Genomic DNA, 19,737 nt, shown 5'->3' on the forward strand with positions numbered 1-19,737 from the left:
GCAGTGCTGCATTTAACCACTGCGCCACCTTGGCTCAGATGAAAGGCCAAGGCAGCAGCCCCATGCAGCAACCAAGAGAAGCTTAATGGTTGGTTGAATGAAATTAAAAGAACAGCAGAGAAGCCATATGCTCTATAAGGCCATCACAGAATGCAAAAATCACTTTTGAAGTGAACCAGGAAAGTCTGCTTACAGGCTACCTCTGTGCTTGGATAGACATTTGCTGAGGTTGACATAGTACATTTAAGCCCTCATGCAAAAAAGACTATGCCAGCAAAGACTATGCTAGCAATGGGAACACAGATGCACATTGCATCCCCTTAGGTTCATTTGTGCTTCACAGATAGTGATAAATTCAGGGGCACCCCAAAATGGCAAACTTTATTGATCATAAGCAGTGTAAGTCTATCTAAGATGTTGTTTTTTTTATCTCCATAATACATTACCTTTTTTCTACATTAAATGTCAACTTGTTTTGTATTCAATCTCCAAACTTCCTTGTTCCAAAAACAAAACAAAACAAAAATAACCTCCACAGGTCTCTGGAATTGGCACCTGAAAACTAGAGGCAGAACATGGTTTTTGTCCGCATGAGAGTTGCATAGCAACAAAAGTCCCCTTATAATATTTCCCAGACATTTTATAAAGTTATTGAAAAGCATGGGGATTGGCCTGAATACCATAGCATTCCACAAGTCACAAGGTGGAAAATCAGTCTGCCTAAGTCTATCTTCTTCTAGAAAAGACCAGAGCCATCTTCGTAGAATGCCTCAATCCATGTACGATGAACCCCAGGTGAATACTTTAAAATGGTACAATGATGTTGTATAGGTCATCCTCAACTTACAATTATAAATGAGCCCCAAATTTCCATTGCTAAGCAAGTGTCCCATTTTATGACATCTTGGCCACAGTTATGCGAATCACTAAAGTTGTTAAGTGAATCATGCAGTTGTTAAGCGAATCTGGCTTCCCCCATTGACTTTGCTTGTCGGAAGACAGCTGGGAAGGTTACAAATGGTGCTCAGGGACAGTGCAACAGTCATAAATACATGTCAGTTACCAAGCGCCTGAATTTTTATCACGATTATGGAGATGCTAGAATGGTCGTTAGTGTGAAAACCAGTCATAAGTCATTCTTTTCAGTGCTGTTGTAACTTTGAATGGTCACTAAATGAATGGTTGTACATCACGGACTATCTGTAGTGAAACATCTAGGAGAACTATTGCAGCCCTTCTTCATCTAACTCAGTGGTTCCCAACCTTTTTTTGGCCATGCCCCACCTAAGCATCTTTAAAATCCTGATGTCCCTCTCTGTGACATATAATTCTTAATTTAGTCAAAAAGTGAACTGTATTCATGCGGAGGAAGCCTAAAAGGCCATTAACTTGATTTAAACAAGGTTCAAATTGCCCCCCCCCCTTCTGGGGCATTGGCCTCACATTGGGAACCACTGCTCTAACTGATGAAGATTGGTCACACAATCTTGAGCTTCCTTTGACATTTGTCAAGAGTATTTCCATGAACTTGGGTGAGAGATATTAGACAGTGGAGTGAGTCCAACAGCAGCAGAATTGCTATTGGATTTCCCGACATATTCTCAGACATTTGACAGTCTCAAACAACAAGTCCCTAATAAGGGAGATGGAAACTTTTCTACATCATAGGCATTCCTTTTCCTTGTTCTTTGAGCTGTTCTCAGTATTACATTTGAAAAATGCATCCTTTCTACTGGCTAACCTAGATTTGAATAACAATATTAAATCTCAGAAAATTGCAGACAAATCATCACATTAAACCTCAGTCATGGCTCATATATAATGATAAACCATAATATGTTTCATTTGGTGTGGTTTTGTCTGCATTGGACAGGTGCACATTATGGTTAGCATTATAGGGGAATTCAGAGAGCTAAAAAACTTGGCTTTGATTACGAGCAATAAACCAATGTAAGGTCAGATTTCGTACACTCTCCGCTATGTTAAAAAAATGTAGCCTGTTTCCTTTTAATGGACCAATGCTTTCTGAACATATTCCTGCTCTGCTTGTATTACTTGGTAGGATAAAACTCAAAGGAGAAAAGCACAGCTGGAACTACTTTATAAAATGAGAAGATACAAAAAGAAATCATTTAGCAAAATGTGTTAATATTCTAGCATGTAATTAAAAGTCCTTGGTGCTCTTTAACCTTGCTTGTTTTCTTGCAGACATTTCATTACCATTAATTAATGTAGGTAATATAATTAGTGCTAGTAAGGAGTGCTGTTTGCTGTCAGTTTATATTCTGGTGGCTTGTCTGTAAGTGTTGATGGGGGCGGTTTTAGAGATTCTTTGGTTGGGCTGTTTATTGATATTCTCCGTTATTGGTAAGTGTAATTACATTTGAACATTTGTTAACCCATAAACATGCAACTGCTGCCTAGGGGAAAATTCACAACATCCTAGTTCCATTCCAGAGCAAATTAATACAGATCATATACAATGGCTGAAAGTTATTTTTATTATAGCAAACATGTAGTACTTTGAGTAAGATTTGTCCTGCTTGCAGTGGATACTATTTTAAAGCTTCTTCATAAACCAGTTGCATTTAGTGTAGAAGCCAGAAGATAATGTATTCCTGATACCCAGAGGTAGGTTGCCAATTTTTCTACTACCGGTTCGCTCATGGATGTGGGATTGTAAGCATCTGGGCAGATGGGCGGAGCCTCCAGCCACCACTACTACTGGTTCACCCGATCTGGGCCAAACCGGGACCAACCCACCTCTAATGATACCTCTAGGCATGAAAGCTGGCTGGGTAAATTTGGGGCGGTCACTCTCAGTCCACCCTACTTCCAGTGTTGTTATTGTGAGAAAAATAGGAGGAAGAAAGAGTATTAAGTATGTTGCCAATTTGAATTATTTATAAAAATAATATAGATGGAAATACGAACAAACTAACAAACCACACTGATTCAAGGATGCTCTTTTCACCAAATCTTATTCTGAAAAGAAAATTCAAGTTTCTTGCAAGGAATGAAGCTGTCACTCTGGAACTCTGTACATATTTATTTTATCATTTATTTAAATATCTATATTTTTGCATTTACAAACTTTAATAAGCACTCACCTCCCTGCTTCTTATTAAAAGCAGAGATTGCTTCTGTAATCTCTGAGGATCATGTACAAAACTAGATGACATTTATATATATATATATATATTTATATAATCTTTTAAGATTAACAAAGTGTGAAGAAAAACTAAAGCATAATCTATATCTAGTGGCTCTTTCACAAGTATTGGAAAATCAGTGCTCAGCTAGGGATCCTAGAAGGCCAAGTTTATTTTTAACTGGTACAAAGTATAACTGAAGGAAATGTATCTCTGTTGGAATACAGTAACAAAATGTACAGATGATAGACGGATAGATCTACATTATTCTAGGTTCTTTTAAACCAAAATGACACCAAAACCAAGAAAAGTATTTTAGAAGATTACCCTGACTACCAGACTTGAGAACCATCCTGATATAATCTGTCATAACAAAACAAAAGATTCCCTTCAAGTTTTATTCATTAATTAATGTTTGGATTAACTTTTCCAGTACCATGATCGAAGAATCAGCTCAATAAGATTTTGAAAAAAAAAACAAAACCTTTGTTTTAAAATAGGGAGATCGATCAATGTTGGCTGGAATAAAATAAGGCTCTATTGCCACAGTGCTTCAAACTATTTCAAATACTGTATTTTACCAAACCAAACCAACAAACAAAAAATCAAACAGGGAATTTGGCCTGGAGAAGTAAACCGCACTAGGAACAGCATTTGTCAGCAGCCTATATCAGTGGACACTTGATGCTGTTTTGCAAATGGAGTAAGATGACACCAGATTAAAAAATGTGCACCCCCTCTAGGATACATTCCTAAAGAAACTAGTGTGATTGCATAATTCATATTGCACAATTGTATAAAACATAAATACTCGCTATCTGAGGTTTTAAATACAAAATACAGATCATGTATTCTTTTAGACATAAATCCTTTTTTTTAAGTGCAAATTAGATGTGCCTTTCTTCCTATAAAAACACATTTTGAAAGTACAAATGTAATCCTCCTCTCATAATATGCCCATATTTATAAGCTCCTTTCTTTCTCAAAGCAGTGCTATACATACAGTATAAAAAAATCAGGTTTATTTACATGAACTGGGAATACATCGAAGCAGCTTTAAGAACTGGATCTCAACTCTGGTATGAAGGAAGGAAATACAATGGGGAGACGAACCACCCATCCAATTTATGCTGGTTGTTGTGGGTTCACATTGATAGGAGGATGTCCTAGGAGACCAATACGCTGTTTTTGCTTTCTCTGCTCTGTCATCTGGAAAATTGAAACATTTACTCAGTAGACACAAATACTTCCTGTACGTCAGACCACAGAATAAGCTACTGCTATTTATTGTGGTCATCTTAATTTCCCAAAATTGATTGCAACAAGTTATCCACTCTTGCCTGCTACAATTAGTGAAAACAAAGCTAACCCATTTCTTTACAAAGTTTGGAAACCATCAGAGGGAACTGAAGCAATCCAGCGTTAATCCTGTCATTTGATCAGAAGAACTGTTCTGTTAGGCCAATAGTGTTTGTTGTGATTTAACACTGAATACAGTCTTTTTCATATCTCTAAATACAGTATATGCAGTAAACATCCTTGCTGCCCACAGTCTCTATATTCCAAAACAATTCTTCATATTAAAGAAACTGGGTTCCCCCTTTTTCTGCTGCATTGAAGAAAACCTCTCACCACTACTATGTTCCTAATTTTCATAATAGCAAGAATAAAATTTAAAAACAAAGCCAGCTGAAGATGAAAACTTCAGTCATGTTTGTTTTCTATAAGACTAATGAAGCTGAACCAAAGTGATAACTTAAATCATGTATTCTTGCCACCCCTAGTACATTTTGTGACATTTTTATGCGCTTCATAGTTTTATATGATCTTGCAGAGAAGCAAGGAAAGTGGTCTCTAACATCTGGAACTTGATGTGCAACCTTGGGGTACTTCCCAGTATCCCAAAACTATTATTGCTTTTAAAACCATAAGAATAGAGCCGTGGCCCTCTGCTCAAACACCACCAGGTGTAACAGATTTGGGAGATACTGAAAGAAAATGCACTTCTAAAGAATACCTTTTAATAGCAAATCTGAAAAAAAAAATCACTGGGACAACAGTAAGTAGGGTCCTCAAGGCTTTGAAATGTGATATAAATATTACAAAATTGAAAAGATTGAAGAAGGAAGAATATGATTGGACCTTTTGACAATAGTAGTGTTTGGATTTGGGGAAAAAACAGATTACAGACAAAAGTTTCAAGCTGCCTTATATATCCCATTCAAATTTGTCTTTTATTGAAAGGGGAGAGGGAGAGTAGGTTGATATTTGTTAGGAGTTCCACAAAATAAGCCCTGGCAAACGTAAGGGTGTTTTTACAGTATATGCAATATTATGACAATAAATGGACAGAAGTCCTGGATTTTGTCTCATCCTTCTCTATATTCCCTCTTCTTTCTACTCTCAGTACACAAAGCTTGGTAGTGGCTGATACCAGGTTGTGGCAACCCAGCATACACCATTTTCTCTCATCTAAAATAACTGTGATTTGATTTTATGGGCAAAGAGAAGAGATAAAGCAGGATTGCAACAAACTAGGATTAAAAGTTGCTTATCTCCATACGAAAGTAGAGAAAACGTTGTTTGTATCTGTAGCTGGTTCTTGTAGACTCAATTCATTGATTTGTCAATGAAATCGAAGAGGGGCCAAGAGTCCCTGAAAGTCCATCAAAGGGAACTTAAAACTTCAACTACAAAGAAGGATGAAGCACAAAGTACTACACAGTGCTATACAGGACAATACATGGACCAAAAATCTTGACTGAACTTAAAACTTTTGTGATTCTCTATATAAGCCATTCTCAGCACCATTCCACTGGGGATGTTATGGCATATTAAGTAATAAGAATTCCTTATATTCTTTTGCTTGCTTTTTTAAAGGGAGAGTGAGGACAGAGGAAGTTTGATTTGTTTTACTATAGCTTACTGTCTTTGAAAATTTATTGCTCGTCCTGGCCAAGAACAAAAACAACATAAACTTTAATTTGTTCAGTCAAAATAGTGATGGCAAGGGGAAAATTGTGAAATCGGATGTCAAAATGCCAATTTATTAACAGTACTATTGTTGATGTCTATATAGATCACATATACCAGGGGTGTCAAATTCGATTTCATTGAGCATGGCTAGGGTTGAGTGTGGCCAGCTCGATGTCACTCTTGTCGGGGGCTCCTAAGGTGGCCTGAATGCTCTGCCAGCGAAAACGGGTTCCTGAGCTCCGTTTTCAGCTGCCTGCAACCCTCTGCCATTTTCACTGACATATACACTTCCAATTTTCCTTTTTCCCATTTAATCAGGTTTACACCTTTCTCAAGCAGCCTTATGGGTCTTATTTTGGTAAACATTTTTTTCCTAGGTTTTGTACCTGATCTTTAAGTTCCGTCAGCTGACTAGAAAGGTTAGATACCAGCTTCATCGTTGATTCAAGCTTCTCTTGCAGGTTTCTAAGTTCATTCTGTTCTCCTTCTGAGTCGCTACTAACAAGTGACATGGCACGCATCCGGGGGAACCAATCCAGATTTCTTTCCTGAAATGTAATTTATTAAGATCGTCTGCATTTTAATTATAAGCAAAAGGTTATATTGTCAAAGCTTCGCAAACATCTACTGTAAAGAAGAGGGAAAAAAAAGCCCTAAAAATATTTGCCTTGGAATATTTATCTTGGAAAAATTGCCTGATGTTCAGGAGTCACAAAACAAACCATTATTAGAATAATTGCATCTCATAGTTGGCCACACCCATGGCCAGTTTAGCAAAGGGAAAAAAGTCATGATACATCATTGGAGAGAATAGCACTCTGGGTAACACATTCGGTTTTTTCTCCCAAATGACAGGATAAGTCTAGTTTATTGATCCTGATCATTCTGTGAATACAACATATTTTCAAAGTATTTAACACAAAATAATGATATATGTTCACAAGAGAAAAAGTGGGTTTGTTTACTTGGCTTTTGGGCTTCTACCACAGGTGAAAGAGAGCAATTTTGTGGTCTACTCCTTGGCCACTCTGTGGAAGAACTGTTTATTTTAATGGCTAGGCCTCTCAATTCATTCAGAAAACAACCACCTAGAAAGTCAGATGTTATTTTATACAGTCCCATAAGTCAAGAAATTTGGAGAGCCTTGAATAGTTTTGTTATTTTTACATGATGAATATGGAGCACAAAGATAATGGAAAGAAAATTTGCTTGACTAGTTGGCCAAATATGGACTGAACAGAGTCCAATGAGTAACCTGTTAACCTCCAGTCTTAGATAAAGAGTTTTAAGTTCATATTTACTCTTAATTAACAAATTAATGGTCTGGAAATTTGTTTATAAATAACTCTGCCCATTGCATGTATACACTGGTATATATTTATATCAATCTTAATACTACAATACAATATTACAATTATTGAAATCTATTGCAATACTGCAATACAGTACCATTCATTTTAGTGCTTCGATTCTTTATTCGCCCACATTGGGGACATTAAAATTCAGAGAAAAGTTTGAGGAGAAAGTAAAAAAGCTGGGCTGTGTAGAGAGATAACTTCTGAAACTGGAACACAGTAGATTTTATACATGGCATGATCAGTGGTGGGCATGATCATTGGCATGATCAGTGGTGGGTTTCTATTTTTTTTTTACTACCGGTTCACTTGCACGCGTGCATGTGCAGAAGCGTTTAGGTAGGTGGGCAGAGCTACTATCGGTTCACCCAATCCAGGCTGAACCGGGAGCAACCCACCTCTGATCTTGATCCATGTCTTGTAAATACCAATTGTCAGGGTTCCAACAGATGCCCTAATTAAATCATGAGCCTCGACACCAGTTTCAACTCTTCAAACGGTAGCTAAGTTGTAAATCAAGTTGTATATCAATGAATAATAATGAAAGACATATTTGCATATTATTTAGGAATTCAGCCATGTTGGCACATTCATTACTTTACTTTTGCTACTGTTATTTGTTTAATCACTTATACCTTATATCCAAATACAGCAGTGGCTAAAGAGACAAACACAGTCATCTCTTTAAAGAGTGTCCGAGGTGGTCAATCAACCACAATAATAGAGGACATCTGACTGTTGCAGTTGCATCTTGATTGCTTTCATTCTAATGCTCACCTTTTCATTTTTAACACAACCTCCCCAGATTACAGGTAGTCCTTAATTTACAACAGTTCACTTAGTAACTGTTCAGTTACAATGGCACTAAAAAAAAGTGACTTATGACCATTGCAGCATCCCCATGGTCACTTAATAAAATTCCAGATGCTTGACAACTTGGTCATGTGGATCACCTTCTGACAAGCAAAGTCAATGAGGAAGCCAGATTCACTTGGCGACCATGTTACTAACTTAACAGATGCAGTGGTTCACTTGACAACTGTAGCAAGAAAGGTGGTAAAAGGTGGGGCAAAACTCACTTAACAAGTATCTCACTCGACAACAAATTTTGGGCTCAATTGTGTCATGTTGTGTCCTATAGTTTGATTTTCAAATGCGAATGTTTAAAAATAGCTATGCTCATAGCTAATAAAATGCTATGCAATGCTTACAATTGTGTATGTAGGAATAGAAAGCTTCTTTGGAAATCATTTGTTGTGAATACATTCATAAATTAAAAAAAAACATTATTCTAAATTATTGTGTCCCCACATAGACCCTCAATGTTTATGTGGTTAGAAGAAGTAAAACTAAAAATGAGGTCAGGTACAAAACCCTTTCCTGGGAAAGTAATCAGCTTTGCCTTTTAATTCACCATATTAATCGGTTATATAGCTATTCTCAGCAAACATAATCCATCAGATTAATATCAATTATTTAAGAACATTACTTCTTGAGCCACAACATTGTTTTGTCTCTGTAAGAACATTGACTCATTTTGCTACCTCCTACTCAAAACTTTATTCATTTAAGGATTTTAGTTTAAAGGACAAATAAAAAAATTAAGTTTGGCAAACAATTTTTGTTCAAATTCAGTAGTAAAGAATGGTGTGTGACATTGATGCAAGTTTTTTTTTTTACTAACACCCCCAGTGGGCCTCAGAGGAACTTGACAGACTCTAGCAGAATTCTTTAAGGAAAGGGCTTATCAAGACTAAGGCTAAGACTACCTTTCTTTTGAAAAACCAATCTGGTGATGCAAGTGCAAGCAGGTTTTCAACCATTAAATAAATGGAGTGGTAGATTTATCCTTCCAATCCTGCAAAAGTTGTATAAACATATTAGAAATATGTATGAAGTTGAATGTATATGGAGTTGAATATTTTTGTATTAGACATGTATATAAGGAATTGTAATGTTATAAAGTTACACCAGTGGTGGGTTCCTACTGGTTCAGACCGCTTTGGCCAAACCAGTAATGGTTTGGCAGCCCTGGTCACTGGAACTGGCAGTGACCCAGACCTGCCACACCCCTGAACAGGTTGTCTGGGTGGTGCCGTAGGAGCTGCCATCTTGGTTTTTTTTGCTTCTGCGCATAGCAACTTTTATTGCACTGTGCATGTGCGCGCCCACAAGTGAATCGGCAGTAGTGACTGCCGGAACCCACCCAAGTTACACTGACATTGTTATTGTATGTTATGTTATATGTGTTATGTTATGTGTTATAATAGGGTGTGTCATTTAATGGGGTGAAAATTAATTTTTGCAATTATTTTCAGTGAGGGGGTTCTAAACATATGGTTTTTTACACCAAGAATTCAAATCTGCTGTTATTTTTGCAATTGCACAACATTTAGTTTGGTAAGTCCACGTCTGATCACATACCTCACAAAAATCTCTTGTAACCCACATACTGTTAACTTTATCTTCTCAAAATTGCACCTTGTGCTACAAAAATTAAAGGTTTTTTTTCCTGCATGAATGTTATCTAGCTAAGCAAAAAATAATCCATACACTCATAAACGAACATCAGAAAGCAATTATCTGAGTTACAAAAATGTCTAAGCGGGTTTCATCCAGTCTTGTTCTTCGGCATCCATTGCCAGCTTGCTTCCTGGCCTCTGATATAACCCTCACATTTCTCCTGTGTTTGGTGCTTGCTGCCTTCTGTGACCTGTTTCACAAATCTCTCTATTGATGGAGCACGACAGGGCCACTGTGGTACTTGCACTTGTTCATCAATGAACTTCTTTGTTTCCGCTGTAGTCAGTTTGAACATCAAAGGTGGCTCACATACATCTTCAGACCAGTCAATCAGCTCCAGTAGAATGAATGCTCTGGCATTGATTAAAGGTGTTTTTCTTGCACGTACAGAAAAATATCCTAAAGCATCATTTCTGCACCCCTCAAGTCAATGATCTTTTTGCACACCAGTTATCCTCTCTTGAATGTCATCTGAACACAAGAGTGTCTGGATTTTCATTTCACTGAAAGCTTATCAATGATCTCTGTTTTTTTTCTTTTCTTTTTTTTTGTTAAAACACTTTTATGTATTCTTTTTTTCTCCCTGACAATATATCTATATCTAGCTATATCTAGCTATATCTTTATCTATCTATCTATCTATCTATCTATCTATCTATCTATCTATCTATCTATCTATCTATCTACCTACCTACCTACCTACCTACCTACCTACCTACCTACCTACCTACCTATCATCTATCTATCTATATCTCCAAGTCAATGATTTTGTGTTTTGCTTTTTTGTTATTAATTAAAAAGCAATACAATATAAATTAATAAAGAACAACATTATGAGCAAGTTGCCACAAAAATCAGTGACAAATTGGAAAGAATAAAACTGAGCAATTCCTATGTTTACATACCTTAGTATAATTTCTCAAGCCACCACACTTTATCCAGAATTACTGAGAGCCATTTCTGCCAAAGCTAACAATAGTACCAAGGCAATATTTTCACTCCAAAGATACAGTCCTGTTATTATTAAGCTTTCAGAGGTGAAACATGTCCCATATTCTATATGGTACGCGGATATGCATCTACTATGATTTAAAGTCTGTTAGTCCTTGCTCGTTCACACCCTATACTGTGCTTTAATTTCTTTAATCTGCACAGAGGCTGATATGATTTTACCAGAAGCAAGAGTCCATGCACAAACTCTTATTGGCTTAAACTCTTGTTTTCTAATGGCCCATTGGTCTCATTAATTCTCCTTGGTGGCTTTTCATCAATCTGGAAAGAAAAAAAAATAGCTGACCTGTGGCATTGATATTTCATCTTTGTTGCCTCTACATTTAGAGAGAGCTAAATCTGAAATCTGTCAAACCACCTTTGAAATTGCCAGGCAGATGCATCTAGGTGCTAAAACCAGTATCCAGAGGTGGTTCCAGATGACATTTTTAAAATAACCAAACTACTTATTCCACTTATTTTCTCAGTAGAACCTTTTGGTTAGCCCACTTTGACATGTTACTCTCAGCAGTATTAGATCGGAGGTGGAGTAAGACTCGATTCACTGACTTGGGAGTGAGATTATGAAATCTACTCGTTGATTATATATTTCTGATCTAAGAAATGGATTGCTCCTCTTTCACAAAAGATTGGGATTGTATTAATCTCAATATGGGTGGTGAAGTTGTATCCAGGTTTAACTGGCATAGAAGGAGCAATAGAAGAACAAATGTGAAAGGGCCTCAGGTTTGTTTATCTTCTGTTGCTCTTTCTATGCCAGTTAAACCTGGATATAACTTCACCACCCTTAAAACAATCCCAATTTTTTGAGGGAGAAGTAATCCATTTTTTAGTCGTAGATCAGAACTTTCCTTCACTAGCAAAGTTTCTATTTGCAGCAATTTCCTTTAGAAGGTATATAATTGTCCTGATCTTGGAGTGATATTATGAAGTCTCCTCTTTCATTGTGTTTCATTTCTATTAATCCTTTTTCTATTTCTTATACATTGTTTTGAGAACAATTGTTCATTTTATTCACTCTCTCTTTTCCACTGCTTTTCAGTCTTAATTTTCAAGGCTTATTATGACTATTACATTGTTTTTGATGTAGTTGGTCATTCCTTCTGACTTTTCTTCGTTAACTTGTGGGTTGTTAAAAATCTTCAAGTCAAATAATCCTTTAGTTATTTTAATAGCACCCTTGGAGTCTGATTCTGCAAGCACAGTACGTTAAATAGAAGTAAGCACAATTCAAAAGCTTTATTTTGGATTTGTTTCCATGTTTCTATCTACACCCCCCTTCCTATTGTTTGCCCCCATACCACTGTTGTTATGCACTATCTGCTGTGACCCTCCAACAACCCTGATTGAGTTGTCAGTTCCCACTTCCCAGCAAAGCTTCCTCTATTGAAACAGACAAACTGAATTAACCCACTGACGGAAGATGGCTAACCACAAGTGTTGTTTCTGGCTTGCTCTTTTCTAGGTAATGTTGGAAAAGTCCCTTTCAAGTAGCTATCATCAGAATCTCAGACATGGGGGCGGTGATGGCCAAGCTTTAAAGCATCCACAACAATGCATTTTTTTTTAAAGTATTTAAAAGGAAGTTTCCCCACGTGATGGGAAATTTAATGCATTCTGAGAAACGCTCTTCCATGCTTTCACTGAATTTTGTTACAGGGGGTCTTTCCAAATGGATTTTATTTTTAAAACATCATCTACTTTGGCAGTGGTTCAAAAGGGTGTTGCATTGTAAGCATTCTGACATTCCACCCACAGTTTCTTTCCTTTTAAAAAGTAGCAAATAGTTTCGTACTGAACAAAAAAGAAAAAGACGGCACCCTCAAATGAAAAGACTGAGAAATTTAAGGATGGGGTAGTGGTGGAGATAACACTGCCTGAATGTGTTACATTTCCAAAAAAAAACAGAGTTGAATCTACCCGACCCACTAGAACCAGAAGACAAGGAATGTTACGGGTCCCATCCCCTAGGGCAGTGACGGCAAACCTTTTTAGAACCAGGTGCCCAAAACAGAATGTGCATACATGTGCAAGCCACAGTACCAGAAACCTGAAGACCAGTGGCCAATGTGCACATGCCTGTTTTCGGGCTGTTTTAAGGCTGGGTTTTTTGGGTCATTTTCAGGTCTTTTTTTGGACTGTTTTGGGCTTGAAAACGACCCCCCAAACTATCTGTTTTTGGGCTGTTTTGGGGGGCGTTTTCAGGCCATTTTTTGGCACTCCAGCATCTGCAAAGAGCAGTTGTGCATGTGCATGACGGAAACCAGAAGAGCAGCTGGCGATGGCGCACGTGGCCACAGAGAGGGCACCTACGCGTGCCATAGGTTCGCCATCATGGCCCTAGAGAGATATAACTAGCGGGACCCAGAAAAAGGGCCTTCCCTGTGGTTGCTCCCTTTCTCTGGAACATCATTCCCCCAGAGATTAGATTGGCCCCCACTCTAACACTCTTTCGGAAGGGGCTGAAAACCTGGTTCTACCAATGGAACTGGGGAACCCAGCATGGATGATGGAGCCCATTAAATGGCTTGTACGAATATGTGTTGTTGCCGGTATTGGGGGGGGGGGTTACTATTTTAATCATTTATTATTTTTTAATATTTTCTTTTATTTTTACATGATGGTTTTTATATTCATGTAAGCCGCCTTGAGTTGTCATGGGCGAGTAGGTGGCAATATACATTTTCTAAAATAAATAATAAATAAATAAATGGATGCCTCATAAAAAAAGAATTAGTATGGAAAAGCTAACAGACCAAGATTTAAACTGCTGAGAAAAAGTACAGGTCAAAAGGCACATTTGTATGATACATTACTTGCTGTGGCACTGTGATAAAATAGTACTGTATATACTAGGAATTGTATAACATATAACAATTGCCAAGAATCAGGACATTAGAAGATTTGCATTCCCCGACAACAAACAAACAAACAAACAAACAAAAGATCCAATCCCTGCCCAAGATGATTTTGCTCCTTTCAGCAAATGAACAAAGGCACTTAATTACATTAAGGATGGATATTTTAGAATCAGCAGGAAAAATAATTCAAGAATAACTTCTTAGGCTATTTCTATGAGAACAGAAAATCTTTTTTGCAAATCCATTTCAACATTACAAGTTTGATTCTCAGAATTGTACTCACAAGGCAATGCCCATGATGTGGAAAGGATGAATGCAAGGAAAAAGTGAAGTTGAGGTTTTTTTGTTTTTTTTTTACAGATTGTAGTATGAGATGGCGGAGGAAAAAAATTAGAAAGAGTTAAAAAGGGGATTTTTAGAACTTTGGATGAATCAAAGCCTAATTATTTAGTAATTTCTGAAAAATCTAAGTGAAATGAACAAAACAATTGGGCTTCTGCCACTCATTACTTCTTCCCTTCATTTTTTTAAAGGAAGGGAGGGAAAGAAACTAACCAACTACTTATTTTCTCCCCAGCTTTTTAACACAACTAAGAGTGATATGCTGATTGCCCTTTGTGTCTGGAGTTAATTGTTGTCCTCCTAATTAACTAAACTTAACCACACCTAATTTGCTAGTGCCACCCCTGAGCTTCCTTGTACAAGAGACAAATTAATAAAACAGGGCAACTATCTGACTGATATTCTGAAATTTGCAGGTGGCAACCCTTAAAATAATGAAGGAAATAAAGTTAATTTCCATGATTTAAAAGCTAGGATGTACAAAGACTTGTGTAGTTTAAAATTATCTGGAAATAGTTCAAGGCTACAGGGAAATTCACAGTTAGTTTAGCAGCTGTTTCCTATGATGAAGTAATTTTCATGACAAGGAAGCGCCACTAAGGTTTTACATAATCAGTGATGAAAGGCAGTTGAGGGATTGCCCAGAGGAGGTTCCTTTGGGTCTTTCATTCTATGACAGTGCAAGGCCTTCTGCTAACCTAGTTTTTGTTATATGGCACAAAAGGGATTACATAAATAAATCAGGACAGATTATAGCATGAGTGGCTGTGCTGGAATTAATTGCATAAAAAGGCTCATTTAACAAAAAAAAAAAACGTCTGCACACGCACCATCTATATTCAGTAATATTTTGTAATCTGCTCAAGGTAATGGAGCCTCACTCTGAAAATATTGGTCAATAGATATAGGAGAAAAGGACCAAATGAATAGAAGGGCAGAACAGGTAATGCCCAGCCCCAGTTTTTCTTCTCTTTTGGCACAAATAGTTGAAAGAGGTTAGACCAGTGTTTCTCAACCTTGGCAACTTGAAGATGTCTGGACTTCAAGTCCCAGAATTCCCCAGCCAGCGAATGCGAATGCTGGCTGGGGAATTCTGGGACTTGAAGTCCAGATATCTTCAAGTTGCCAAGGTTGAGAAACACTGGGTTAGACTGATGTTTCTTGGGGCTACAGAATGAGATATGTTCCAAAACAGGGTCTGTTTTGTGCTTACGGTAATTTTAAAAATACAATTTTCTGCAAAGAAAAAAAACACAATTGCTTCAAATCAAATCAAACTTATGGTTTTTAAAAGAGCAATTTTATTAAAAATTACAATAGCAACATTAAAAATAATAAACAGGAAAAAGAAAAAATGCAAGGTAAAAATAAGAAAAAAAATAGAAAATAAAAAATAATATAAGAAAAAAAGAAAAAAAGATATAAAGAAATCACCTCTCCCTTCATCACAGCAAATATAATCAATTTTAGTAACCTGTCACCTTACCTTAAAATATAAACAATCTCTTCCTCTCAGACTGTGGGGGTGATATGCTGACTCTGTAAAACCGCTTAGAGAGGGCTGAAAGCCCTATGAAGCGGTATATAAGTCTAACTGCTATTGCTATTGCTATATCTTATCTCTTATCTATAAACAAATCCTTAAAGCCCTATTACTTCAGTACAAACATCCATAGGGTTACCAGAAAAAAAACTAAATTATTTACCCTAGATCAAATAAAAGCACTGTATATTCCTTCCATTTACTTTTAAGTCTTGATCTTTAGTCCCTTCAAATAATGTCCTAGAACTTGATTCCTTTCCATTTTTTTCTTATCCCTTCTGGCCCTGGTATGGCCCTAGAAGACTATGACCGTGATGGCGAATCTATGGCACGTGTGCCACAGGTGGCATGCGGAGCCATATCAGCGGGCATGCGAGCCATTGTCCTAACTCAGCTCGAGCTGATTTTCAGCTGCCCTTCCCTTCCCAGGAGTCTCCATGTGATGCCAGGTAAGTACAGGGCTCACGCTGAAGCTCTGGGAGGGCATTTTCAGCCTCCAGAGGGCCTCCGGGGGAGGCCGTTTTCACCCTCCCCAGACTCCAAAAAAGCCATGTGCATATGCACGGGGCAGTGAGGGGGGGTCACACACTCATGGACAGGGGTAAGTTTGGGGGGCTTTAATTATGGGTGTGGGCATGCGATAGTGTGCATGTGCTTTTGGCATCCAAGGCAAAAAAGGTTCATCATCACTGACCTATGAGCTGCAGGGGCTGCTAGTTTATTTTCCAGATTCTGAAAGGTTTTGATTGTTACCTATAAAGTCCTAAACAGTATATGGGCTGGTTACTCAAGGAAACACTTGTCTTCCATATCATTTGCCTGACCACTTCAATCTTGTAAGGTTGGCACCATCTGGGTTTGATTAAACAATGTGAATGATTGGAACCACAGAAATGCACTTTCTCCGTAGCCTTGCCTACCCTCTGGAATGAAGTTCCTTCCAAGAACCAGAGGGTCACCACTCTCCTGTTGTTCAGAAGAGTGAAGACTTGGTTCTTCACCCAGACCTTTGGCAAGGGAGAGTGAGACCTCATACTTATCTATTCCACTTGCCACCTTTTATTGATTTTATTGTAATTTCTTTGCTTAATTGTTGTGAGGCATTGGGAGTTAGCGGGCATTCAAGTATAAGCAATAATAGTAGTTAATACTACAAGATGTAGTCATATGTAGATCACAGTCAGCCATTTCAACATGTTATGGGCAGTATGAGACAAAACTCAATTTTATTCAAATATCTGCAAATTCTTCTGTGTGAGTTAGGCTCTCTAATTTAAAGACAACCCTACAAGTCAACATAAAACTACTCATGACCCACCAATCCAATAGTGTAGTTAGTACTGATATTTCCAAAGTAGTAAAAATGCCTCTGGATGAGATGAATGGCATATAAGCAAGCAAGCAAGCAAGCAAGCAAGCAAGCAAGCAAGCAAGCAAGCAAGCAAGCAAGCAAGCAAGCAAGTAAATTATGTAAGTAAACAATTCTACATCCTCTCTTAAACTTTCAAGTCTAATGAAAAAAAATGGTTTTTCAAGTATTTGATTTGACTGTGAATGTGTCCCAAATACTATACACGGCCACAGATACACACGTACATTAGGGGACTCTCCAGAGTACAATTATTTGGGCATAAGGAAGAATTAACTCCTAAACTTTAAATACATTTCATACAAGGACTTTGTGACAGTTCAAAATCTGTTCTAGATCTATCTGGTCAACTAATGTTGGAATTAGACTGTGGTTATTATAAGCTGCAATACATGAACTTCTGGGCAATCTGTTTTCCTACTGGTGGAAACTCTTGGCTCTTTTCACTTTCCTGTTCCTGGCTCAAGCAGGCTATTTTGTTCAAGGCTGTAGCTAAAAATAAATAAATAACCCACATAAAGCAGTCTGGTGATTTGCATGCTGGCTGGTCCAGTGCCAAAGGGAAGAGAGAATCAAACAGAAGTCTTCAATTTCACCCTGCTCACTTTGGCTAAGCTACAGTGTGTGGGAGAAGAGACCTACAAACAGCCAAAGCAGCCTGCATCAGTTGCAATGGAACTCCTGTAGCCTATGAATAGAATAGAATAGAATAGAATAGAATTCTTTATTGGCCAAGTGTGATTGGACACACAAGGAATTCATCTTTGGTGCATATGCTCTCATGTACATTATCTGCATTAATTACAAGTTACCTTCCTTTCCCCAGACATTGCAAATACAGGTATAAATACTTAGGTAAAAAATAAGTTACAAAAGTGCCATTGCCTTTCTATGCAATATGTGGATGGCAGAAAAGATCCATCCATCCATCCATCCATCCATCCATCCATCCATCCATCCATCCATCCTCAAGATTCCCATCATAGTAATATGGTGAGGGAATTAGTGTACAAATGTATGCTAATTTTGTTTCTAAAAGAACTACAGCATCTTAGTGTATCAGTTAAGTAATTTTTTTTTGTTTTGCTGTGTTGATCACAAAGAGGGAATATTGATCAGCTCATATAGTGACCTCAAGAAATTCCTTGTGTTTTCTTGTAAAGGCAAGTGCAATTTTTTAAATACTATTTTGCAGGTTTGGGAAAATAAAATTGATGATTGCAAGGAAGTTCCATAAGGCAAGGAATCCTAGAAACATTAAGATAGGCAATCAATGTTTAGCTGGCTACATTGCTACCCAGAAGAAAGGATTAAAATGAACTTTCCTGAAACTACAGAAAAAGAAAAAGGCATATTATAAGAGAAATAACATTGATTAAACATGGTACAGATCAGTAAAAGAATCAGTCAGTATGACCACCTAAATTGTATAGTAGTCAGCTCTGCAATTTTCAATCTGAAAGAGTTTTTAACATAAATTAGTTGTAGAAATTATTAACAATTCTATCTCAGCATGTAAGAGCTTGCAATCCCTGCTGCATTAATTTTTATGGCAACCATGGTTGCTATAAATGTAAGTAGCCTTACTTACCAAACCACAAGAAATAGTCCTTGAAATAAAATGAGAAAGATCCCTATTTGTGGCCAGTTACAATAAAAACAAATTGATTCTACATAGCCAATCATACAGGTGATCAGCTCTGTAGACCATTCCATTTTTATCTTCAATTAATGAGGCAATGATACAACAGGGTGACACAAAAGATCAGTTTGCCATGGCAAAAGTAGATACCAATTATACCCCTAGAGGGCAGACAATACTAGATACATGCAGAATGGATTTATTCTATCCTGCAGCAACATGGTATGGCACACCCACTTTTTAAAGCCAATTGTTACAGCTATAAAATTAACTGGGCACATTAAACCCCTGTGTATCTTGCCTTTTTGGGAAAACATCCATAATTGATTTTTTTTTAAAAAAAACCCTTTGGAAGTAGTATTTCTGCACTATATCAATAAAGAGAAAAAGGTGTTTTAAGCGTTCTAACAAAATTATTTTTTCACTTGTACAATGTCCCATTGTTTACCATCGCTTTTCTTTAGAAATGTTTGCAGTCGCTACTAGTACTGAATTTCATGAATGAAGTTTATGAACAATGGAAGGAGGGTGGGGCTGCAATTAATCCTCATAAAGGGTTGCACATTAGGGTGTGGTTGTGCTAGCAATGAGTGTTTGACAGGACTGTCCTGATGCCAATCTGATAACCTGAGAAACAGGGTGTGAAAGGATGATGTAACGAGACCTTGGCCACGATGGACAGTGAGCAAGGATGAGGAGGAGTTTGGGAGAATTAAGAGCAGATAAGAATAAGATTGTTGTTGTTGTTGTTGTAGTAGTAGTAGTAGTAGTAGTAGTAGTAGTAGTAGTAGTAGTAGTAGTAGTAGTAGTAGTAATAGTAGTAAATGGGAGATATTGTGGGAATTGGGATAGACTGCTTACAGGGAATGGAAAACCTATGTCTCTTATAGGTCCCATGTTCCAGTCACCTGCCTCTATCTCCAGTTCCTGGTTGTCAAATTTTGAGCAGCTCTGACCTCCAGC

The 19,737-nt window shown here is 37.4% G+C and overlaps 1 protein-coding gene across 1 annotated transcript in view; it reads right to left on the reverse strand.

The window, feature by feature from the left end:
• Positions 1 to 4,138: 4,138 nt before the first annotated feature.
• The window catches only part of ITPR1 (inositol 1,4,5-trisphosphate receptor type 1), a 264,200-nt gene continuing 248,601 nt past the window's right edge, over positions 4,139 to 19,737 (reverse strand). The window contains exons 56-57 of the mRNA XM_032210776.1: positions 6,515 to 6,676; positions 4,139 to 4,361 (exon numbers count right to left, since the gene is read on the reverse strand). Coding sequence (XP_032066667.1) covers positions 4,278 to 4,361; positions 6,515 to 6,676 — 246 coding nt within the window. The 3' untranslated portion in view covers positions 4,139 to 4,277. The remainder of the gene's footprint in view (positions 4,362 to 6,514; positions 6,677 to 19,737) is intronic.

This window comes from Thamnophis elegans, chromosome 2 (assembly GCF_009769535.1).
Source record: "Thamnophis elegans isolate rThaEle1 chromosome 2, rThaEle1.pri, whole genome shotgun sequence".
Lineage (NCBI taxonomy): Eukaryota > Metazoa > Chordata > Lepidosauria > Squamata > Colubridae > Thamnophis > Thamnophis elegans.